General features: G+C 39.9%; 1 protein-coding gene and 1 pseudogene across 1 annotated transcript in view; both read left to right on the forward strand.

Moving 5' to 3' along the window:
• The window catches only part of LOC102813881 (choline-phosphate cytidylyltransferase B-like), a 146635-nt gene that overhangs the window by 76534 nt on the left and 44294 nt on the right, over positions 1-25807 (forward strand). Inside the window, exon 3 of the mRNA XM_006835563.1 lies at positions 10573-10689. Coding sequence (XP_006835626.1) covers positions 10573-10689 — 117 coding nt within the window. The remainder of the gene's footprint in view (positions 1-10572; positions 10690-25807) is intronic.
• Positions 25003-25653, forward strand: LOC102813498 (annotated as a pseudogene).

Raw genomic sequence — 25807 nt, forward strand, 5'->3', positions numbered from 1 at the left:
CATTTTGGGTAGCCAATGTCTAAGTTCCCCCTCCCTGTGGACACTGTGTACTAAAGGGGTAGGAATGATCCTCACTGTAGAGATTTGTCTGCTCCTTTGCCATACTGTATCCACAAGCATAGGTCAAGTTCATCCACTTGTAGTGTGGGTTACTCTTTTTTCTTTCCCCTCTTCTTTCTTCCTCTAGTTGTGTTCTGATCATCCAGCCATTGATGTCAGGTCAAATGGGTACTATCTGCAAGTATGGGTGTTCTTGTGCATCTTCCCTCACTTCATATCAGCTGGATGCATCACAGTCTGTTCTAGTCCTCTAGGGCCATGTCCCTGCCCCTGGGCCCAGGAGTCCCCAGGTCTCATCATACTGCTGGTTAACCAGGTCTCAATCCAGGTTAACAGGAGTCTATTGAATGTGGTCGGACTTAGTTCACAACTTCACTGCTGTTTTTCCCCCACTTCCCCTTGTTGGTGACCAACGTGGTCAGCAGCAGGACTATAAGCCTGCTAGTGTATTCCATTTGAGTTTCAGTCTTGGAAGGGGGTTTGCCTTGAGGGGACCTGACCACTTGCCTTGATGGCTCCCTGGGGAACAACTTGCTTGTTCTTGTAGTAGTCAATTGGACTGCTATTACCGATTTTTTTTTATATTCCCTGCTGGTCTTTCTTTCAAAAAGTATCTTCTGTTCTTCTAGCTGCTCCAGACTGGTCTGCTTGTCCTTTTAAGTGGAAATGTCCCACCTCAGAAGGTTCTGGATGGGTATCAGGATTCCACCTGTGGTCTTGCGCAATGCAAAGGCTCTGCAGGGAGCCTCCTTCACTGGGCAAGTTCTAGCCCCATTTTAGTTATTCCAAACAGTTATAGGCTGAAGACGGACTTACAAGTCAAGCTTTGACATTTTTTTTTTTTATCTCAGGGATGTTTGTTAAAATGCAGATTGCTGAGCTCCACCGCAGAGTTTCTGATTCAGTAAGTCTGGGATGAGAGACTTGAGAATGGACACTTTGGACAACTTCTCTAGTGATGCTGCTGGTCTGGGGACCCTGCTCTGAGAACCGCTGCTTAAGAGTAGTAGTTGGCAGTGGGTGGAGAGGAGAGAGTGTCAGGGATATTATCCAAACATCATAATTGTTGGAGAATTGTATTGTTCATAGAAAAGCTCAGAGAATTTTTTTAAAATCTTGCTGTTAGACTCCTATTTAAGAAACACGAGAAACAAGAAACATCATTACTTTTTTGAAGGGATTGGTAATTTTCAAGAGTAGTAAACAACTACTTTTGTGTGGCACTGTCATGAGAATTTCATCAAAGAGACAAAAACAGACTAGAATTTGGTGTTTATAATGTTCTTAAAATGACAGTTACAGCCGAAACCTAAAAAGAATATTCTGTGACATACATTGGCACTAGAGCATTCCTATGGTGCTGTTTGCGGGGTCCTTGCATTTGAAGAGTTGTAGCTAGAATGGTGAAATAGCACAGAAAGAAAAGCACTGGAAGATAAGTACTGGACTGCTAACCGAAAGGTAGACAGTTCAAATCTACCAGACACTTCTCGGAAACCCTATATAGGGTCACTATGAATTGGAACAGACTAGATGGAAGTTAACACCTACAATAACAATGCTTCTAGACAGATGCTTCTTTGTGAAGGACCACCGGTAGATCTCCTTCATCCTAACTTTGTCTCTATAGATTACTGAGTTTCTGTAAAGCTCCAGTGAATGCTGCTTCAGGAGACTTTTGTTGATTTTTGGAGATATTTCTCAGTTCAATAAAAGAATTCATCCATGTTTATTGGTTGACTTTTGTAAGGCCACAGAATAAAAATCAGAACTTTTGGCCTTCAAAATTGCTATTTAATTGTACTCACTTTAAAAACTTACATTTAATTAGATTCCTCAAAGATACAAAATAAAATTAAAACTCCAAGGGAGTACTGGTATGCTGCTGTAAGATAAGCACTTGACTGCTAATGGCAAAGTCGGCAGATCAAACTGATCAGTCGCTTCTTGGAAACCCTATACAGGATCATTATGAGTTGGAACTGACTCAAAGGCACTTAACAATAGCAACAATAATACTCCAAGAGTGACATTAATTTAAAAAAAAAACAAAACTTGGAACTTAACTGTATATATTCTTAGCAATCTGCTGAACTGAAGGGAGACTAAGTGAGGCTAGCATGTGTCTAGCCTCTTTTAATTTCATCTGAAGTATCATTTGTGGCTCCAGAGAATCCTCAGTTCTTGTTCTTAGAAAGCATGTATCAAAACTAACTTTCTTTTTATGGCTAAGATTCTATTGTTTGTATAGACCATGTCTTGTTGATCATTTCATCAGTGTCTTTCTGGCTTTATCCACTAGACTTAGCACACATTTATCATGTATCAGGGGAATGGGAGACCATTGGTAAAAGAATATTACTACATTAACTGTGAGAATAAGCTTTCATGGCGTGACCCAGGAATAAATAATAATAATAATAATAAATATACATTGTTGTTGTTAAGTGTCGTCAAGTCAGTTCTGATTCATATTGACTCTGTATAGGGTTTCTGAGGAGCAGCTAGGGAGAAAAAAATTAAAACATAGTTAATGGTTCCACTAATGTCAGGCAAACAAAGTTTGAGTTGTATTTTGGTTCAAAAATTGCCAAGAAACATTTTTGCTTAGTCACTGCAAACAAATGACAAACAAAGCAAGCTGCTGTCTCAAAACCCAGAAGCTACACTGAGTTGTTTTATTATGATTGTTTTGCAAAAAGAACACAACTTTAAGGTCAGAAAGGAGAAGAGGAAATAAGAAGCCTCTTCATTGACTGAGTAACAAGACGTATGTTTTATAAGTTGTCATTCTCTCCTTAACCAGCTATATTTTAAGACTTAATTCAATTGTGTATGATATGTTGTGCTGTAGGATCAGCACTGGACTGAGAATCACAAGGTCCAGCATTTCAAACCCCCACCAGCTGGTCCTCGAAAACCCTATACAGGACTGCTGTGAGTCAGACCCGATTCAACAGCACTTAACAACAACAACAATATGTTTTATAAACTTGAGTCTGCCCAGAGTTGGAACATATATTCATAAAAGAAGTACAGAGAAACTCTGTTCACAGCACTTAGCTCTTTGACCTTGTTTGTGAGGTCATAATGCTCCAAGTAAGCAATTGGAAGTAGCACCTTTGAGCTTAGCTCAGCTAGACCCACTAGGTGAGGCATATATTCGGAGGCAGAGAGAATCACTCGTCTTTATTGAGCTAAAGAAAAAGTCCAAGTGATTATTTCATGTTGTTGTTACGTGCTGTTGACTTGATTCAGACTCGTAGTGACCCCATGTGACAAAGTAGACCTGCCTCCTAGGAGTTCCTAAACTGTCATCTTTCTGGGAGCAGAACACCACGTCTTTTCTACCATGGGTCCACTGTGTGGGTTTGAAATAATTTCATAGGTTCCCTTTCATTAAAGCTGACTTTTTCTTTTCCTTTTTTCCAAGTAATAATATCAATATTTTTTTCCTCCTCCCCCCTTTTTTTTCTTTGATGTACAAAAACAAAACAAACAAACAAAAAAACCATGCAGGGATATATAATCATTTAAACAACCCAAGGTCACATTCTGGAAGCCAGTCTCCTGGCCACCAGCATGAGTCTAGAGTCCTCAGCGGCTCTATCTTTCCACGTCATCATCTCTTCCTCCATCTCTGGTGTCTCTCTTTCTCTGGGTAGGGTCCCACATTCATAAAGCTGACTTTTTCTTAAAGGGAAATTCCCTTCTGATTTCCTATTTTCTTTCTCAAAAAAAGGACTTATATTATTCTGTTTCCAGAATATGAAGTTCCCAAACTTACTTATTTCTTCAAGAGACACATTAATACATTTTGCTTTATTTATATGCCACCTATACTCCAATATGGAAACCTTATATAGGGTCACTATGGGTCGGAATCGACTCGACGGTGCGCATACTCCATACTCACACAACAACATACTCCAATATACTTATTAATATTTCTTTAAATGTACTCATTTTAAGAACTTACATTTAATTTACTTTAAAAATCGTATCACCACCATTAATAGAAAATAATATCACTGTCTATAACTTTTTGTTGTTGTTAGGTGCCAATGTGTTCCAACTCTTACTGACTCTGTACAATAGAAGGAAACATTGCTTGGCCCTGTACCATCCTCACATTTACTACCCATTGTTGGTTTGCAGCTACTTTGTCAGTCCATCTCATTTAGGATCTCCCTCTTTGTCGCTGACCAACTGGGTAGTATTTCGTTCTGTTGTGCATGGGGTCACTATGAGTCAGAACTGCCTCAATGGTACCTAACAGTAACAACTCCACTTTACCAAGCTTGATGTTCTTCTCTAGGACTGGTCCCTCCTGATAACATGTCCAAAGTATGTGAGGCCAAGTCTCATCATCCTCACTTCTATGGAGTATTCTGGCTGTATTTCTTCCAACACAGATTTCTTGGTTCTAACAGCAGTTCATTCATTCAATATTCTTCTCCAACACTGTAATATAAATTCTTCAGTTTGCCTTATTCATTATGTAGCTTTTGCATGCATATGAGGCCACTGAAAATCCATGGCTTGGGTCAGGTGCACCTTAGTTTTCAAACTGACACCTTGAAGACTAGGGTGCACTTTAAAGGGGTCTTTTGTTTAAAAAAGGTATTTGGAATGAAGAAGTTGTTGGTCTTAAAGAATTCTGTGATGCGATCTCCAGCATTGTTTCTATCACTAGGCAATTTCACACTGAAGAAGTTGGTAGAATTCTTCAATTTCACCATCACTGGCTTTAGTGGTTGGTGCATAAATTTGAATCATAGTGCTATTAACTGGTCTACCTTGAAGGCATATGGATATTCTCGTATCACAGACAACTTTGTATTTCAAGACAAATCTTGATGTATTTCAAGACAAATTTTTTTTAATGATGAATGCGATGCCATTCCTCTTCAATTTGTCATTTCCGGCATAGTAAACCATGTCATTTTCAGATTAAAAAATGATCAACACCAGTCCATTTCAGTTCACTAATGCCTAGAATATTGTGTTTCATTTCATTTTTGACAATTTCCAGTTTCCCATGATTCATACTTCATATAGTCCATGTTTTGATTATTAACGGATATTTACAGCTGTTTCTCTTCATTTTGAGCTGTGCCCCACCAGCAAATGAAGTTCCCAAAGGCTTTACTCCATTCACGTCTGCACAGTAAACTCTACTTTGAGGAGGCAGCAATTCCTCAGTCTTATTTTGAGTGCCTTTCAACCTGAAGGGCTCATCTTCCGGCACTATATCTGACAACATTCTGGTGCTCTTCATGTTTCAATAATAAATATTCTGGTGCTCAGTGTTTCACTAAATATTCAGAAGTAATCCTCTCGTTCTTAGTTGGTCTTCGTCTGGAGGCTCAGCTGAAACCTGTCCACCATGGGTGACCCTGCTGGTATTTAACATACCCGTGGCATAGTTCCCAGAATCACAACAACACTCAAGCAACCATAGTACAATGAACTAATAGACAAGGGTTGTTGTTAGGTGCCATCGAGTCAGTACCAACTCATAGCAACCTTATGCACAACAGAATGAAGCACTACCTGATCCTGGGCCAAACTCACTACTGTTGCCATGCTTGAGTCCATCCATGCTGCCACTTGGCCAGTCCATCTTATTAGGGTCTTCCTCTCTTTCTCTGACCCTCCACCTTACCAAACATGATATCCTTCTCCAGTGACTGCTCCCTCCTGACAATATGTCTGAAGTATGAGAGACAAAGTTTGGCCATCTTGGCCTCCAAGGAGCACTCTGGCTACATTTCTTGCAAAACATACCTATTGGTTCTTTTGGCAGCCCATGGCACTTTGAATATTCTTTGCCAACACCATAACTCAAAGGCATCAATTCTTCTACGGTCTTCCTTATTCACTGTCCAGCTTTTGCATGCATATGAGATTATTGAAAATAACAGGGCTTGGGTCAGGCGCACCTTAGTCCTCAAGCTGACATCTTTGCTCTTCAACGCTTTATAACGGTCTTGTGCAGCAGATTTGCCTAATGCAATACGTCATTTGATTTCTTGACTGCTGCTTCCATGAGTGTTGATAGTCGTTCCAAGAAGAATGAAGTCTTTGACAACTTCAGTCTTTTCTCCGTTGATAAGAATGTTGTTTATTGGTCTAGTGGTGAAGATTTTTGTTTTCTTTACATTGAGATGTAATTCATACCAAATACTGTGGTCTTTGATCTTCATCAGTAAATATTTTAAGTCTTCTTCACTTTCATCAAGCAAGGGTGGGGAGTCATATATAACGTAACGTCATTACATGAATGACATCTGTCACCTTTGCCATTTTCTGCTGGCTGGAAGAAACAAGTCACAGGGCCCACCAACAGTCAAGGGACAAAATTAAAGGTGTGAATGTCAGGAGGTTGGAGCACCTTGGGATCCCCTTAGAGTCTGTGTACCACAGCCCTAGAATATTGGGCTCTAATCATTGCCAAAGTTCCAGCTTCACAGGTCATTGGTTCCCGACATAGGTGCTCTAGAGAATCTTCAGATAGCTAAGAGAATGTCAGAAAAGTATCAAACAAAAGATCAAACTAAACATACAAACTAAAAAAGGCACACTCTATTAAAAAAGTTTCATTATGGGTAATTTCAAATACTACCAAATACACAACAATGTAACGAACATTTATGTGTCTGCCACCCATCCCCCCAACAACTAGTCGTCTCCCATTTGCACCCCCATCTGCTCTTTGCTCCTAAATTATTTGACACAAATTCCTAGATTTTCAATCATTTCCTCCATAAATATTTTTGTGTTTCTGTATAAAAAATAAGTACTCTATTTTAAAACATAATCATTTTACCATTATCCCATCCAAAAATCTAACATCACTGATTCTTTAATATTAACACATCTCTAGTGTTCCAATTTCCATCATGCCTTTTTAGTTTGTTTGAACCCACATCCAAATAATGTCTACATATTACTACTGGCTACCTAGCTTTTTAAATCTTTAAAAATATACAGGTCCCTCTTCCTTCTCTCTTTCTCTTTTCCTTGAAGTTTGTTTGTTGAAGAGACTCGGTTCTTTTTTCTTTTTTTTTTTTTGTCCAGTAGAATTTTCCAGAGTCATGAAATTGCTGACACACTACAAGTTTTAAAAGTGAGCTTATTGCACAATCAACTCCACAAATACTTTCAAAGATTTACTAAATGGTCTTTTTCTCAGTAATTATGTCATCTTTACTTACTTTTCTTTCCTCCCTGCTTCCTGAATTCATTTATGTTGATCACCTCTGAATCAATAACAAAAAGTTCTGTAAAACTGCCATCTGCTTTTCCCTGGGGTTTATATCTTAAAACAAATTTTCTTCAATTGAATTCAAATTGAATAAGAGCATTGAAACCAAGGATCCCTCATTAGACAGTTTGTTATTTCAAAGCATTTTCTATGTACTGTGCCTTATTTAGAATACAGTAGCATCTTGCAAAGGCAATTCTGTTTGCTCAAAATGGTGTCTAATTGGAAATAATCGCAATTCCTTCTCTGACTTAAAGTCTCTCAGGGTTGTTTTTTTTTTAATTTGAGAAATTTAATTTATTAGAAACATTGTAGCATCTGAGTCTATTAATGGAACAGTCTTTTTTCTTTATGTTCCAAATTAATGAGCTTGTACTGCATCAAGAAAGAATCATAATTTAAAACCTAACCCTTGACGATCACTCAGTGGATGCTTGTATTGATTTATTATTATTATTATTATTTTTACTGTACCTTTACAAAAACAATATAATATAAGACATGCAAGTGGTTTACAAAGTCCATGGGACACTCCGACTTATAAAGGAAACTAGTATTCCCTTTCTCTCCCAGTTTCCATCCTTGATTCTTTTTCTCTGTAGGGACCCCATGACAACTTTCTAAAATGTTGTTGACATCTCTCCTTCACTGTCATTGCCTTTCTTGTTTTCTCTGCCCTTGGCTCTTTTCTGTATTGTCTGTGGTGTTTTGGGAGGAAGTAGAGGTAAATGTGCGTGTTCAGTCCACCATGTTGAACCAGTAGCCTTCATATCTCTTGTTTAGGAACACTGCTGGGGCCTCATATGTCTCTTTGCTTCTTAATGCAAAAACAACAAGTCTTTGTCACCATGAAAAAGAGGGTGCTTAAGACAAGAGCACTTTGGTATGAGAAACTACTTGTTTCTCCTACCATCCCTTTTTGGATTCTCTTTTGGAATTTTCACTTTTTCATTAATTTTTTTGACAAGTCAGAAAGATGTAAAAGTTGGTAATATATATAATTTTACAACAAATACAGTAGGTATCTTCCAGGTATTCAGGATGAGCTACAACCCTTTTCTCCCACTTTAAGTAAAAAAGAATAATTCTGTGGAATTCTCTCTCGGACTTGGAACGCCTGGATCTTTGGCCTGATTCATAAGTACTGTGATTCTGCAGTTTCTCATATAGTCTCTTGGTGAAATGTTTTCATCTTCCTGACTGCCCAGAACGCTATATGTCACTGTGAAAGTGTCTGCTGTGCTCTTGTCATTCTTGACTTTTCTAGGAAAGACTGTGGTTTTAGTTACTCACTTTTAACCCTGAATACCACTCTGAAATGCAACTTTTGAACCCTGACTCTCTTCCCTTGGGGTATATATCCCTATTTCTTATCATACCAAAGAGGCTAGGGCCAACCTTTGTGCAGTAGTTTTCTGGTAAATGGTTAACAGCCAACTCTTTGGAAAGAAATAAGCCCCAATTTGTAGCATTTGCTGATTTCCATGGCGTAAATATTTCTACTATGGATAATTTCAGAGTACCCTTATGCAACTTGGAGGTAGGAAAAAGGTATTCTACTTACTTTTTTTTTTTTTTTTTTTTAAAAACAGAACTTTTTATTGTGAATTGAGTGAAGGTTAACAGAGCAGATCATTGCTTTACTTTCAGCAAATCCTATACTTGGCTTCATTACAATGATTGCAACCCCCTCCATGCACCATCAGCTCACAGTACTTCCCTCCATCCACTTGCACCCTTGCATGTCTCCTTTTTTTAAAAAAAAAGTTTTTATTGTGAATTATGTGATAGTTTACATGGGAGAACATTAGCTTTACATTCATCTTACCATATTTCATTTCATTGCAATGATTACAATCCCATCCATGCATCATCAAACAACCCAAGGGCATCCCCGCAAGCCTGCCCCCCGGCCGTCAGCATACAGCCCCTCCCTCCCTGAGTCCAGAGTCCCCAGCCACTCCATCTTTCTATGTCATTGTCTCTGCCTCCATCTCTGGCGTCACTGTTTCTCTGGGTAGGGACCCGCTCTGCGCTCTTCTGCCTTGATGGTCCCAGGGACCTTCGTTCCTGGACTGCAAGATCAACCACTCCCCTTCAACTTACTCTTGTGAGAGTGTAAGCAGACCACTGACTCTGAGGATAGGACTCAAGGGTCTTCATCAGGACTTTCAGACTCAAGAATGAAGTCGTTTGTCTTTTCCACTGAGCCCCTCCCTCAGTTACTCCTGCCTTGATATTCTTGATGCACTGACTCTGTTGGCACTTTGTCTATGCCCAGTCTGAATCTACTTGCACAAAAACCCCATTATAGTATTCTGTTTCTCTTTCCCATTGGCTAAAAATGTGTATTCTGATTCTGTCTTAATTCTGATATTGCTTTTTAAACTCTGCTTTGATGTCCTCAAAAGAACCTCTTTTTTTACAGCAAGGATCATTCCCACCCCCTTCATACACAGAGTACACAGGGATGGGCAACTTGGACATTGGCTACCCAAAGTGGGGGTGGGGGGGCTACAAAGGCGAAGTGACTGGCTTACAAGCTTTCAAGAGGGAACCTAGATCCAGAGGGCGTGAAGGAAGGTAGAATCTCTACTGAGCAGTATCCAATCTGTCTAGGTGGGGCTGATGAAAGGAAATGTGGATAGGTCTCTTGTGATACAGTGGTGAATAATTGTTATGAGGACTGATTTTGGGGCTGGAAATGTAAAGGTAGACGTTTTGTAGCAAGGAGGGGAGTGATTGACTTTGCAGTCTAGGAGAAGTCACTGGGACCATCAAGGGAGAAGAGCAGAGAGCGGGACCCTACCCAGAGAAGCAGTGATGCCAGAGATGGAGGCAGAGACGATGACGTGGAGAGATGGAGCAGCTGGGGACTTTAGACCCAGAGAGGGAGAGGGGCTGTGTGCTGATGACTGGGGGCAGGCTTGCAGGGTATACCCTTTGGTTGGTTGATAATGCATGGAGGGGATTGTAAACATGGCAATGAAACGATATACTATAGGATGAATGTAAAACTAATGTTCTCCCATGTAAACCATCACATAATTCACAATAAAACATTTTTTTAAAAAGTACCTCTTTTAAAAATTAATCTGACATACTAATTAAAACTCATAGTATGTAGCAATTATATCTTATCCAGGTCAGATTCCTTGTGGCACTGCACAGATAGAAGAATCTGGTAACTGGGATTCCTTTTTCTGTTGTGCTGTTGACACTGTTTTCTTTCTCCCCCACAGTTGACAGGCCCGTCAGGGTGTATGCAGATGGAATATTTGACCTCTTCCATTCAGGTCATGCAAGGGCACTTATGCAAGCAAAAACACTGTTCCCCAACAGCTACTTGTTGGTAGGAGGTAAGACATGCATTTTCTCTTTTTCCAGATAACTCCTCTATATTCTTAAAATCTCATGTTGTTAATGCTGCTTCCAAGCCAGTCCATACTGGCTCACTTGTTCCCTGTCTGATATTTAAAATGATGTTTATAAATCACACTACTCATCTTCAGTGAGTGAGAGAGTCACAGTACCACTGAGGGTGACTATTTCATGTTTTCCATTAGTGCCTTTTTCCTTGGGTTAGAGGCATAATACAATTTATGTTTCTAAAAATTTTAAGAAGGTTAGAAAAGCAACGTTATTCTGATTTCAAATTTTGGAGAGCTGAGGGGATTCAGGGTGATTACATGCAAACAAAGTCATTGTCTAAATATTTGGTGTGACTTAAGGTCAGTGTTGTGCTAACAGTAGTGGCTTATGCCAATTCTAATTAAGTAGCTGGATTTATACATAGTATAATAAAGAAACAGATTTATATACTCCAATAATCTCAGCTCACAATGAAAGGACTGACTTGCTTCATAAGCTTGTGGAGAGAGAATGCAGATGGAAATTTTCCTCCTCCAGAAGACCTACATATTTCAGTTTGGGTAAAACGGACTCTCCTTGACCTTAAAGATAGATGAGGAGTCTGTTTAGCTTCTGGAAGCAGTAGTATGTCCATTCACCATGGTAAGTTTTGGTGGCATTACATGATCTAGGCACCATCATCATCTTATTGTTCTTGTTATTATTAGGTGCCAGCCAGTTGGTTCTGACTCATAATGACTCTATGTACAACAAAATGAAACACTGCCTGGTCCTGTACCTTACTCAGAATTACTTTGTTTGAACCCGCTGTTACAGCCACACTGTGTTAGTCCATCTCGTTGAGGGTCTTTTTCTTTCTTGCTTGCTGACCTTCTACTTTACCAAGCATGATGTCTTCTCAAGAGACAGGTATCTCCTGATAGCATATACCAAGTATATGAGATGAAGTCTCATCTGCCTCCTTTTAAGGAACATTCTAGCTACACCTCTTCCAGGACAGATTTGTTTGTTCTTTTGGCAGTCCATGTTATAGTCAATATTCTTTTCCAATACTAATTTTTCAAAGGCACTAATTCTTCTTTGGTCTTCCTTATTCATTATCCAGCTTTCGCACACATTTGAGGTGTTTGAAAATATCATGATTTGGGTCAGGAGCACTGTACTCCTCAAGGTGATATCTTTGCTTTTTTAATACTGTAAAGAGATGGTTTGCAGCAAATTTTCCCATTACAATATGTCTTGTGATTTCTTGACTGTTGTTTCCATGTGTGTTGATCCAAGTAAAATGAAATCCTTGACAAATTCAAACTTTTCTCCATTTATCATAGATGTTACATAATGATACAGTTGTGAGGATTTTTGTTGAGATGTAATCCATACTAAAGGCTACAGTGTTTGATCTTCATCAGTAAGTGCTTCAAGTCCTCTTCACTTTCAACAAGCTAGGTTATTCCATGTGCATACTGCAGGTCATTAATAAGCCTTCCTCTAATCCTTATACCATGTTCTTCTTCATATAATTCAACTTCTTGGGTTATTTGATCAGCTTACAGGTTGAAATAAGAATGGTGATAGCACATACCCCTGACACACATCTCTCCTGGTTTTAAACCACTCAGTGTCCTCTTGTTTTGTTCATATGACTGCCTCTTGGCAGTCATGTACAGGTTTCTCATGAATACAATCAAGTGTCCTGGAATTCCCGTTCTCCACAATGTTGTCCATAATTTGTTGTGATCCACACAACTGAATGTCTTTGCATAGTCAGTGAAGCACAGGTAAACATCCTTCTGGCATTCTCTGCTTTCAGTCAAGATCCATCTGATAGCAACAATCATATCCATTCTGAATCCCATATCCTTTTCTGAATCCTGCTTGAATTTCAAGCAGTTTCCTGGATGTACTACTGCAGCTGTTTTTGGATTTATCTTCAGCATAATTTTACTTGTATGTGATATTTTCAATAATTTCTGCATTCCATTGGGTCACTCTTCTTTGGAATGGGCATGTTTATGAGTCTTTTCCAGTTAGTATGTCAGGGAGCTGTCTTCCAAATTTCTTGGCATAGACAGGTGTGTACTCTCGACATTGCATCCATTTGTTGAATCATCTTAAGTGGTATTACATCAATTCCTGGGACCTTGTTTTTTATCAGTGCCTTTAGTGCAACTTGGATAGCACCATCAGTTCTTGATTTTACGCTATGTCCTAAAATGCTTACATGTTGACCGGTTCTTTTTGGTATGGTAACACTGCATTCCTTCTATTGTCTTTTGATACTTCCTGTGTTATTCAGTGTTTTACCCACATAATCCTTCAATATTGCAATTGAAGTCTTTTTTTTTTTTAATTCACTTCTTTATCTTTGAGAAATGCTGAGTGTGTTCTTCCCTTTTGTTTTTTTAACTCCTGGTCTTTGCACATTTCATTATGATACTTGACTATGATACATCTCTAGCTGCCTTTTGAAAATTTCTGTTCAGTTCTTTTACTTCATTATTTTTTAAATTTGCTTTAGTTACTCTATGTTGAAGAGCAAGTTTCAGAATTTCTTCTGACATCGATTTTGGTCTTTTCTTTCTTGTCATTTTAATGACCTTTAAAAAAAAAAAAGTTTTATTGTGAATTATGTGATAGTTTACATGGGAGAACATTAGCTTTACATTCATCCTATTGTATACCGTTTCATTGCCATGGTTACAATCCCCTTCATGCATCATCAACCAACCAAAGGGTATACCCTGCAAGCCTACCCCCTCCCCCCCCCCACTCTCTGGGTCTAAAGTCTCCAGCAGCTCCATCACTCCACATCATCGTCTCTGCCTCCATCTCTGGCATCACTGCTTCTCTGGGTAGGGTCCTGCTCTGCGCTCTTCTCCCTTGATGGTCCCAGGGACCTTCGCTCCTAGACTGCAAAGTTAATCACTCCCCTCCTTGCCACAAAACGTCTACCTTTACATTTCCAGCCCTCACAATCAGTCCTGATAACAATTATTCACTATTGTATCACAAGAGACCTATCCGCGTTTCCTTTCATCAGCCCTGCCTAGACAGATTGGATATATTACTCAGTGGAGTTTCCACCTTCCTCCACGCTCTCTGGATCTAGGTTCCCTCTTGAAAGCTTGTAAGCCAGTCACTTCTTGCCTTTGAAGCTCCCTCACCCTCCCCCCCCATTTTGGGTAGCCAATGTCCAAGTTGCTGGTCCTTGTCTACTCTGTGTATGGAGGGGGTGGGAATGATCCTTGCTGTAAAGATTTGTCCCTCTTTTGAGCTACTGCATCCATAGGTGTAGGTCAAGTTCATCAGATTTTATTAGATTACTCTTTTTTTTTTCCGTCTTCTGTCTTCTTCTAGTTGAGCTCTGATCATCCATTCATTGAAGCCTGGTCAAGTGGGTATTATCTGCAAGTGTGGATGTTCTTGTGCATATGTCCTCTCTTCTTATCAGCTGGATGCTTCACTCTAGTCTTCTGTGGCTATGTTGCTGACTCTGTGCCCAAGAGTCCCCAGGTTTTGCCACACTGCTGGCCAACCAGGTCTCTACCCAGGTTCACAGGAGTCTATTGAACATTGTAGGGCTTAGCTCGCAGCTTCATTGCTGTTTTTCCCTCACTTCCCCTTATCGGTGATGAACTTGATCACCAATCAGACCATGTATTCCCATTGAGTCTTAGTCTTGGAAGAGGATTTGCTCTGAGGGGACCCGACCACTTGCCCTGATGCCTCCTGGGTGAGCCACTTGCTTGTTCTTGTAGTAATCAGTTAGTCTGCTGTTATTGTTTTGTATTTTTCCTGTTGGTCTTTCTTTCAAGAAGTATCTTCTGTTCTTCTAGCTGCTCCAGGCTGGTTTGCTTGTCCTTTCAAGTGGAAATTTCCCACCTCAAGATTCTGGATGCTGTTCAGGATTCCACCAATGGTCTTATGTAATGCAGAGGCTCCACAGGAAGCCTCCTTCACTGGGCACGTTGTAGCCCCGTTTTAGGTATTCCAATCAGTTATAGGCAGAAGACAGACTTACAAACTTTCTATGGTGATATTTCTGGCTATTCCTTTCTCTCTCCCTCCAGTATCTATTTTATAATGGTATGCCAGGGAAACCAAGATTGAAAAGACAGCCAAGCATCTTAACATCATTCCCCTCTTTTCCCCATTCCAACCATGTCTCATTTCCTGTATCCCAGAGCCCTGTTGTTCCAAGGTTGTACATACATTAATGATCTTTTAATCTACTCATGTATGATATCTTTAATGTCATCCCACAGTTTATCTTGTCCTTTGGTCACTAATGTTCAATGTGCCAAATCTACTCTTGAGCTGGTCTCTAAACTCAGGTGAGATATACTCAATGTGTACTTTGGTTCTCAATGACTTATTTTAATTTTCTTAATCTTCCACTTGAACTTGCATATGAGCAATTGGTGATCTGTTCCACTGTGGACCCTGGCTTTGTTCATCTAACTGATGATATTGTACTTCTCCAGTGTCTCTTTCCACAGAGGTTGTTGATTTGATTCTTATGTATTCTACATGGTGAGGTCCACTGTTTATATTGTTGTTAAAAGGTATTTATAATGAATAAGTTGCTGGTCTTGCAAAATTCTATCATGGGATCTCTGGTGTTGTTTCTATCACAAGGTCATGTTTTCCAGCTATGCTGATCCTTCTTTTTTCCCAACTTTTGCATTCCCATCACCAGTAATTATCATTGCATCTTTTTTTTTTTTTAATCTGTGTAATGAAATCTTACTCTGCCACGAAAAGGAATGAAGTACTGATACATGCTACAACATGGAGGAACCTTGAAAACATTATGCTAACTAAAGAATTCAGTCACCAAAGGCCATATATTGTATAATTCTATTTATATGAAATATCCAGAATAGGTAAATCCATAGGAACAATAAAAATTTGCTTTGAACCACAAAGCTGGTGGTTCAAGCTCACCAGCTGCTCCTCAGAAACCCTATACAGGGTCACTATGGGTCGGATTAGACTCAATGGCACTTAATAACAACAAGAAGGCTGTTGGGATAGGGACTGCTAATGAGGACAGGGTTTCTGTGTTGTTGTTTTTTAAAAAAATCTTTTATTGTGAACTGAGTGATAGTTTATATAGGAGAGCATCGGTTTTGCACTCATCCTGTCGTATTTTGTTTCATTGCAATGTTTACAACCCCCCCCCACCCATGCATCATCATTTAACGCGGTTTGCTTCTATTCCCTCTGTTTTGTTTTTTTGTGCGTGGGTTGTTGTTTTTTTACTGTACACAAAAACACTCAGGAATATTCATTGCATCTTGATTTATGTTTGATCAATTTCAGATAGCAGAAGTTGATAAAAAAAATCTTCAGCTTCTTCATCTCTGGCATTAATGGTTGGTGTGTAACTTGAATAATAGTTCTATGAACTGATCTTCCTTATAGACATATGGATATTATCCTGTCACTGGCAGCATTGTACTATAAGATAGATCTCGAAGTCATTCTAGTTAGAGACTCTATAAAGTATTTTTAAAGTTCTGCAAGTTTAAAACTACCTTTGAGATCTTTGAGAGGAACCCTTCAGCAACTTTTGCTGGGGATGGTGACCATGTGGCTGTTGAATGGTGTTCTTTGCAGAAGGAAGAGAAGGTGAAAGGCATTGGTTACTGGGCAAGTCATGTGCAGAGGGACTCCAAGGAAGGCAGGAAACCCTTCACTTGCTCACTTTCCTTTACCTTGGGTGGAAAACCGTTTCTCTCAAGTGAATACTAGCACCTGGAGTCTGGTCCCAGGTGGTAGGGCTGGGGCTGCAAGATCTCAGCAGTATTTAGACTTTAGTCATTTTTGTGACTCAAGTTTGGAGGTAGCTGGTTGCCGATCAGGAGCCCTGGTGCAGTGTGTTAAGTATTGGGTTGCTAATTGAAAGGCCAGTAGTTCAAATCCACTAGGCAGTCCACAGGAAAAAGATGAGGCAGCTAAAATACCATAAAGATTTAAATCCTTGGAAACCTCAGGAACAGTTCGACTTTGTCCTGTAGGGTTGCTATATGTTGAAATCAACTCCACGGCAGAGGGTTTGGTTTGGTCTGCTTAGGTGCAGATGGCAGTTAACAGAAACACTAGCCATGGTCCTGGGTTAGTGCATCAAAAGTACAATCAGAAGAAGTATTCAGGTTTCAGTACACTTTCTTGTAAATTGAAGACCGCAGTAAATTAACGTCAACAGCTCTCCAGGTCATTATGCCACAATGGTTTCTCTGAGTCACATAATGATTCCTTTATTTAACAAATAATTACTGAGCTCCTACTATGTACCAGGCAGTAGAGATGCAGCCATGGGCAAAACAAAGTGTCTATGCCCTTTAATTGCCAAAAGTCACAAAAATATTTTATTATTGTTGTTGTTAAATAATTGTAAATCATCTATCAAGAGACAATCTGTTGTGCTACAAGGTTGTATTCTTTCACCATACTTATTCAACCTGTATGCTAAGCAAATAATCCGAGAAGCTGGCTTATGTGAAGAAAAATGTGGCATCAGGATTGGAGGAAGACTCATTAACAACCTACAATATGCAGATGATACAATCTTGCTTGCTGAAAGTGAAGAGGACTTAAAACATTTACTGATGAAGATCAAAGAGCACAGACTTCAGTATGGATTACATCTCAGTGTAAAGAAAACAAAATTCTCACCACTGATAAACAACATTCTTATCAATGGAGAAAAGATTGACGTTGTCAAGGACTTCATTCTTCTTGGATCAACTATCAACACTCATGGAAGCAGCAGTCAAGAGATCAAGCAAGGTATTGCATTAGGCAAATCTGCTGCACAAGACCTTTTTAAAGTGTTGAAGAGCAAAGCTGTCAGCTTGAGAACTAAGGTGCACCTGACCCAAGCCCTGGTATTTTCAATAACTTCATATGCATGTGAAAGCTGGACAGTGAATAAGGAAGACCGTAGAAGAATTCATGCCTTTGAGTTATGGTGTGGAGAAGAATATTGAGTGCTCCTTAGAGGTCAATATGGCCAAACTTCATCTCTCATACTTTGGACATATTGTCAGGAAGGACCAGTCGCTGGAGAAGGATATCATGTTTGGTAAGGTGGAGGGTCAGAGAAAAAGAGGAAGACCCCCCCTCCCCCCAACGAGATGGATTGGCCAAGTGGCAGCATGGATGGGCTCAAGCGTAGCAACAGTAGTGAGGTTGGCCCAGGATCTCACAGTGTTTCATTCTGCTGTGCATAAGGTCGCTATGGGTCGGTGCCGACTTGATGGCACCTAACAACAACAACAAATCATATAAAAGGAGTCTTGGTGTGGTGCTGTGGATTAATTTGCTAGACTGCAATGTTAGTTTGAACCGCAGGTCAGCTGTTCAAGCTCACCAGCCACTCCTTGGAAACCCTATACAGGGTGGATATCAGTTGGAACCCACTTGACGTCACTTAACAACAAATCACATAAAAAGATATTCAACATGATTCATAATAGGAAAGTGCAAAAAGGTATAATATGTACCATTTTTGTATCTTTCAAACTGGCAAAACTTAATGTTTGGTAAGATAAATTGGACTGTATTAAAATGATCAGAAGTTTGTTTTTAAAGTATTAAAAGAGCAAAAAGTAGGAAAAATCATCTGAAATTATAGTTCTGACAATGATCCCCTTTCTAGAATATACAAATTTGGTATAAATGGCTAAGCACTTGACGACTGGCCTAAAGGTTGGTCATTTGAACCCAGCCAGAGGTGCCTCCAAAGGCTGGCCCAGTGATCTGCTTCTGAAAGGTGACAGACTGGAAACCTTGCGGAGCAGCTCTACTCTGCACACATGGAGTCACCGTGAGGCAGGACTGACTCTGACAACCAGCAGCAGCAGCAGCAGCAGCAAAAGAAAAAGACACACAACCCAATAAAAAAATGGGCAAAATAACCTTACACAGTCTCTTCACAAAAAAAGAATATCCAAGCCAATCAGGAAACTGCAAATCAAAACCACAATCCTATAAGGAGCTCTGGTAGCGTAGTGGTTACGAATTGAGTTGCTAACCTCAAGGTCAACAGTTCAAAACTACCAGCTGTTCCACGGGAGAAAGATGAGGCGTTCTGCTCCTGTAAAGATTTATACCCTCGGAAACCCTGTACAGGGTAGCTATGGGTCAGAACTGACTCCACTGCAAACCACCACCACCACACCACTGTATACCAATCAAAGAGAACAGGAACACTCACCCTTACAGTAGAGATAATCATTGTTTCTCTTATAGACCACAGCAGACACAAAGCCCAGAGATGTCTATCTAACTTGTGGGGATCACAAACACCTCTCTCCCTGGCAGAATGGCAGGGCTCACACTGGTTTGGAAGCTCTGTGTAGGAGAAGACACTTTCCTGAAGTAGTTTGACCCTGTTGGACTCAGAAGTTCTCTCCAGAACTTTTCTCTTCAGCCTCAACTGGCAGGGCCAGACCTATCAGCACCTCTGGCCAACAAAACAAAAGGAGTGGACTTTGTCAGACTCCTTCCCACAAACTCTGAGTTCAGACTCATTCCTCCTTCCCCAGAGGCCATCAGTGGCTCTGGGAAATGCCTCTCCTGAGACCTCAGATTGTTGTTATTTACATGTTGCATAAGCTGGTTTGCTGGTTTTCTTTTCTCTAGATAAAATTTCCTCTGACCACTTTCCAGTTAGTGTGCAGTTTTCAGGAATATCTGTGGGGGACTATCCTCAAGATTCTGTGGGAGACTTAAGCCAATAAAGGAGCCACCACTTAATAATCACCTGGGGAATTTCTGCTAAGGTCCCTATGACTGACCTTTGAAACCTCCCAGCTTCAGTGGCCGTGAATGGCCTGGTCCTGAAGCCTCAGAAGTATGTCGTGGACAGAGACTCAGGTGTGAGGATACTTAGGGTCACCAGCTGCATGCAGTTTACCTCACTCTCCTTAGATTACCAATAGGAGAGCAGGAGAAAACCTCCAAGTGCTCCTCATATCCCATTTTACAGATGAGACATTGAGGCCCACAAGGTAAAAAGACTTGCCCAAAGGAACACAAGTTCATAGCAGAACCCATGTCTCCTGAGTCTTCATCTGAACTCCTGCCTTTTCTTTCTCTTTCTTTTCTTCTGTTTCTGAGCCATGAGGCCTTGAATTCAATAATAAACACCATCGATTGAGAAAATGAAAAAAAAAAAAAGAGACAATCTGTTAAGATCCTCCTTCAAATTTGCTGAAAGCAACACGTTAGAAATGTTCTGACCTGCAAAGTGTTCTGTTACCAAGTCACCAGAATCATTTGCTTTCTCCCTGTGGGGGAACTAGTACAAAAAGGCTTTACCAAGATTTATCAGATGACTCTGAATTATGAATCTTGCTTATTCAACATATTCAAACAGATATACTCAGAAAGGGTTGGGAATGGAAACATTGGTAATTTCGTTACATTATGGCCAATGCAATACTTTTTGATAAAATGCTTTTGTCATGTGCATTAAACATGCTTTTTAAACAAAGTCTTGGGACTGTAATTTTAACTTATTAAATTTGCAGAAAACACAATTTAACCTAATTGACAAAGCCAATCCTGATTGCTAAACCTGCTAAAACCCCAAATGTAAAAAAAGTATGACTTCACTTTTCAGTTAAAATAATTATATTAATGTGTATAAAGAAGTTTTATCGAAACCACTACAAAGCGCATCACAGTATAAAGCTTGTATAAAGCAGAATCAGTCAAGATTAAAATAATGCCGACCTAATATAATAGGTCATAAACAAGATAATAAATCATTGTACTTAATTTGTATTGATGCAATATATTGTTGTTAAGTACCATGGAGTCTGTTCCGACTCATAATGACCCTGCACAGGGTTTCCTAGGCTGTAAATCTTTACAGGAGCAGAACGCCTCATCTTTCTCCTGCAGAACCACTGGTAGTTTCGAACTGCTGACCTTGAGATTGGCAGCCCGACTCGTAACCACTACGCTACTGGAGCTCCTTAATAATGCAATATAATTTATACATAAAATCGTGATGTTTATAAAGAAAGGAATGTAGTAAAAAGGTATGCTTCTTCTTTTCAAAATATTGTGGTGTGTGTATATCAAATTCTAGTGTTTGGCTTTTTGGAATAATTAAATAAATTCATATATCAAAATCAGAAATAACAATTTTATTAGACATCACAGGTAAACTTTTCTTATGAATTTAATGATAGAAAGGGGCACAAACAAAAAGTATTGCTACTAAGGTTCTGGTTCAGACATGCATGAACTTGTTCCAAACAAAACATATTTAAGCATGTCTCTGACGACAAGTTCTCTCAGTAATTGTCTTAGTCTCCTTAGGTGGGTGTCTTAAGATAAAAAGGTTAAATCCAAACAGTGGCTTCGGAGGGGATCTATTTTGTTGTTGTTAAAGTGTCTGTTTCCACTCATTGTGACCCTGCATAGAGTTTCTGAGAAGTGGCTGGTGGGTTTGAACCACTGACCTTTTAGTTAGCAGTACAGTGCTTATTCTATAGTGGCAAACCAGGGTTTATAGAGGATCTGCTAGGCTGCTAGTTAAATGAAAGGCATCGAGATCAGCTCAGATTATGATAGCTGTGTTTTTAGGGACTCCAAAGGGGTAATCTTGATAGATTTTTCTCGAAGGACACAGAATGCACACAGAATCTTATTATGAAGATGTGTTACGATAATTGAAAACTGCATTGGTGTGAAAAGGACCCAGAAAGTTGCACCAAAGAATCTTTTTTTCTTCTCATTCAATGTACCTGCTCACTTTTTAAGGGTAGCAAGGGCAGTTCTGGAGTCCTGGTGTGGTGCTGTGGGTTAATGCTCTGCTCTGGACTGCAAAGTTGGTTTGAACCGCAAGGTTCAAGCTCATCTGTTGCTCTTTGGAAACCCTATACGGGGTCGCCATGGGTTGGAACTGACTCGATGGCACTTAACAATAACAACAACAACAAGGGCTGTCCTATAAGAATTTGTTGGAAAACCTTTTTGTTTTTAAAACTCAAAGAACATTGAAAAAGGAGCCCAATTTGAGTCCATTGAGGATGTCCAAAGTGCCATTTTGTTGTGGTGTAAATTGAAGAGCATAGAAATCCTAGGGGAAGAGTTGTTGTTGTTGTTAAGTGCTGTCAAGTCAGTTCTGACCCATAGCGATCCTGTATAGGGTTTCCGAGGAGCAACTGGTGAGATTGAACTGTCGACCTTGCAGTTAACACGACTGCGCCACACCAGGACTCCACAGGGAAAGAGTTAGAGAGATGGAAACAATGTCTTCCGAAGTGTATAGATCTAGATAGGGGATATGTCAAGAGACAATAGCTTCACAGAGGATATTTCTGCATGTGTATTTACCTTTGCTGTAAACATATCCATGAATGTGGTGGAGCATACAGGGGGCAAAGTTAAGAAAGTTCCTAGATGCAACCAAACACCTTGAGGGAATGAGTCCCTAGGCCTGGGGCTCAGGACCCTAGACTCAGGGTACATCAAGGTCAATTCATGTAACGTATCTCACAAAGACTATGTTCTACATCCTGCTTTGGTGGGAAGTGACTTAGGTCTTAAAAGGTCCTGAGTGACCACATAAGGTACAACTGTTGGTCTCTCTCTCTTCTGAGGAAAGGAGTGAAGAAAATCAAAGACACCTGGAAAAATTCATCCAAAGGAAAAATGGACAGTGAGAACATTGGTCTCCATGACCGTGAGAACATTGGTCTCCGTGATCTTGAGACCAGAAAACTAGATGCTGCCCAGCTACTACTATCAACTACTCTGAAAGGGACCACATTAGAAGGTCCTGGGTAGAGTGGGAGGAAAATGTGGAACAAGACTCAAAATCAGAAAAGAGACCAGGCTTATTGGTCAAATAGTGATTGGTGGAATCCCCAAGATTATGGACCTTAGTCATCCTTCAGGTCTGGGACTGAACTCATCCTCATGGCTCAATTTTCAGCCAATCAACAGGCAGGCTTATAAGGGGAATAATGACACTAGGGAGATACATACACTTTAGAATAATCAACCATCTGAGATCAAATGGGAAGCATTCACCCAAGAACAAAGTTCAGAAGACTTAGGAAAGAAGGGGAACTGGAAATGGGAAACACAGGGAGGAAGTGGGATAAGTAATGTTCCATCGTGGGAATTGCAATCAATGACATGAAACAACATGTGTATGAATTGTTGAATGAAAAACTGAGCTGCAAAAAAAAAAAAAAAAAAACTGAGCTGCTCTGTAAACCTTCACCCAATTCACAATTTTTTAAAAAAGTAATTGGTCTAGCAGCATATAATTTTGTTTTTACTACAAGAAGGTAGAAAATAATAAACATTTTGGAAGATGAAATGTGATGAAGACTATCTGTAAATGGAAGAAATATTTTATGATATGAGTTGATAAATTAGGTTTTTACCTTCATTTCTCATCAGTAATGCATATGAAATCTGAAAAGATCATGTAAATGTGTTTATTCTAGTAAATCTTGAAATTTTTGCTAAGCCCAGAAAATATTCCTGTTATATTTTTAAGAAGCAGCAGTACCAAACTATATAGCTCTAGCCTTTTGAAGTGATTTTGAAGTGAAGAATAGCTGAGGAAAACAAAAATGCTTACTCTTAACTACAAGAGAAAAGCCACTTTTAGGATTCAATATGAGTGTTGAGAATAGCCGAAAAATGCTTACTCTTAACTACATGAAAAGCCATTTTTAGTATTCAATATTCCTTCCCAGTGCTCCTTTTGCTTTGAATTCCGGGACCTTTTCCCTTGAGTTCCATGTGTTCTCTGACAATAGTTGAATGAAAGAAGAGGCAAAGTTGTTAGGCAAGAATTTGCATTATTCTTCACTTAGCACTGGACTCCTGGTATGGCGCTGTAGGATCAGCACTGGACTATGAACCACAAGGTCAGCAGTTCAAACCCACTAGCTGTTCCTTGGAAACCCTGTACAGTGTCACTATGAGTTGGAACTGATTCGATGACACTTAACAACAACAAAGCACTGGACTGCTAACTGCAAGGTTGGTGGTTCAAACCCACCAGCCTCCCCTTGGAAGCCCTATACTGGGTTGCTATGGGTCGGAACTAACTGGACAGCATTTAACAACTACCACATTTACTTTCTACCACCAGCCTTCACCCAGAAGATAAATGTGTGTAAGACAAGGAGAGTCAGGAAGTTTTTATAGGTTCATGGTGCTTTGAATAGCCAACAAAAAGAGGTTTACGTTTGTCTACTTTGAAGACTTAACTCTTGGGCCCTTGCAATGCAACTTAGTAAGGTTTGGGATGGTGCCTTTCTGATGTAAGCTGGGGTGATTCTGAATGCAGAGACTTTCTTAGACTCATTCATTTTAGGAAAGGGTACCTTTGGAAGTTGAGGCTATGGGAACTGGTCCCTTTAAAATGATCTGTTCTTGTATACCTCTTGTGAAGTCTTTGTGTATCCCCAGGGATGTCTGTACCCTAGTTTGAAGACCTTCGCTTTAGACTGTTTTTCTCACATACAAACCAACTGAATGGAATCCAATAGGGAAAGCTAGGGAGACCCTCAAGAAATTTTGTCTTATTGATTGAAAGATGGGTTCTTGATATATTATATTATATGTGTGTAGTTAGCAAACAGAATGTTTACATTGAGTTGAAAGAGTCTGACATCTTAATTGTGGGCCCCCTTACATCTACAGGTAGGTTTGTGGTCTGAATTCTGCTGGATGGAGCAAGTGTATGGACAGGTACTGGTTTGAAGTACTTGATATTTGGCAGAAATAATTGACTCAAAGACCAGAAGCTGTGATAACTGGAGGTACAAGTCTTATTTCTTAATCTTAGGCCATAACAGACATCAAAAACTGCCATGGGTTTTGCACATTGATTGCAATACTTACATTTCTGAATTTTAAAGCATATTGTTGTTTTTGTTAAGTGCTGTTGCGTTAGTTCCAACTCATATTGACCCTGTATAGGGTTTCCTAGGCGTGGCTGGTAAGTTTGAACCGTCAAATTTGTGGTTCAAATCGACCTTGCAGTCCAGTGCTTTCTCACACAGCACCAGACCAGGCATATAGTCAATATTAATTTGAAATTTTCTCGACTTAAGCTTGCCTTGTTGGCATTTATTTCAGTGAATTAAAACTATCCCTTGTAAAGTCCCTTTTTTCCATTTTAATTTAAAAGTTCATGTCATGTAAAAACAGGTCAAGAAATTAAAATTTATACCAGAGGGTTTTGTTTCCTTTGAAAACTCATGTTGGAGTCGCGGCCCAGAGACGCTTCTGGAAGAACCATCGCGATGGCCGCCCAAGGAGAACCCCAAGTGCAGTTCAAACTCGTATTGGTGGGTGATGGCGGTACTGGAAAAACGACATTTGTGAAACATCATCTGACTGGTGAATTTGAGGAGAAGTATGTAGCCACCTTGGGAGTTGAGGTCCATCCCCTTGTGTTCCACACTAACAGAGGACCGATTAAATTCAATGTGTGGGACACGGCTGGTCAGGAGAAATTTGGGGGACTTAGAGATGGCTATTATATCCAAGCCCAGTGTGCCATTATAATGTTTGATGTAACCTCAAGAGTTACTTATAAGAACGTGCCTAACTGGAATAGGGATCTGGTTCGAATATGTGAAAACATCCCCATTGTCTTGTGTGGTAACAAAGTGGACATTAAGGACAGGAAAGTCAAAGCAAAATCCATCGTCTTCCACCGAAAGAAGAATCTTCAGTACTATGCCATTTCTGCAAAAAGTAACTACAACTTTGAAAAGCCCTTCCTCTGGCTTGCTAGAAAACTCATTGGCGATCCTAACTTGGAGTTTGTTGCAATGCCTGCTCTTGCCCCACCAGAAGTTGTCATGGACCCAGCTTTGGTAGCACAATATGAGCATGATTTAGAGGTTGCACAGACAACTGCTTTCCCGGACGAAGATGATGACCTGTAAGCGAACGAAGCTGGAGCCCAGCGTCAGAAGTCTAGTTTTATAGGCAACTGTCCTGTGATGTCAGTGGTGCCACATGTTTGCCACTTTATTATATAGCTAAGCAGAATATGTGCTAATCTTTGGGATGCTGAAGGAGATGAATGGGCTTCGGAGT

The sequence above is a fragment of the Chrysochloris asiatica genome, unplaced genomic scaffold, assembly GCF_000296735.1.
Source record: "Chrysochloris asiatica unplaced genomic scaffold, ChrAsi1.0 scaffold00018, whole genome shotgun sequence".
NCBI classification, from domain to species: domain Eukaryota; kingdom Metazoa; phylum Chordata; class Mammalia; order Afrosoricida; family Chrysochloridae; genus Chrysochloris; species Chrysochloris asiatica.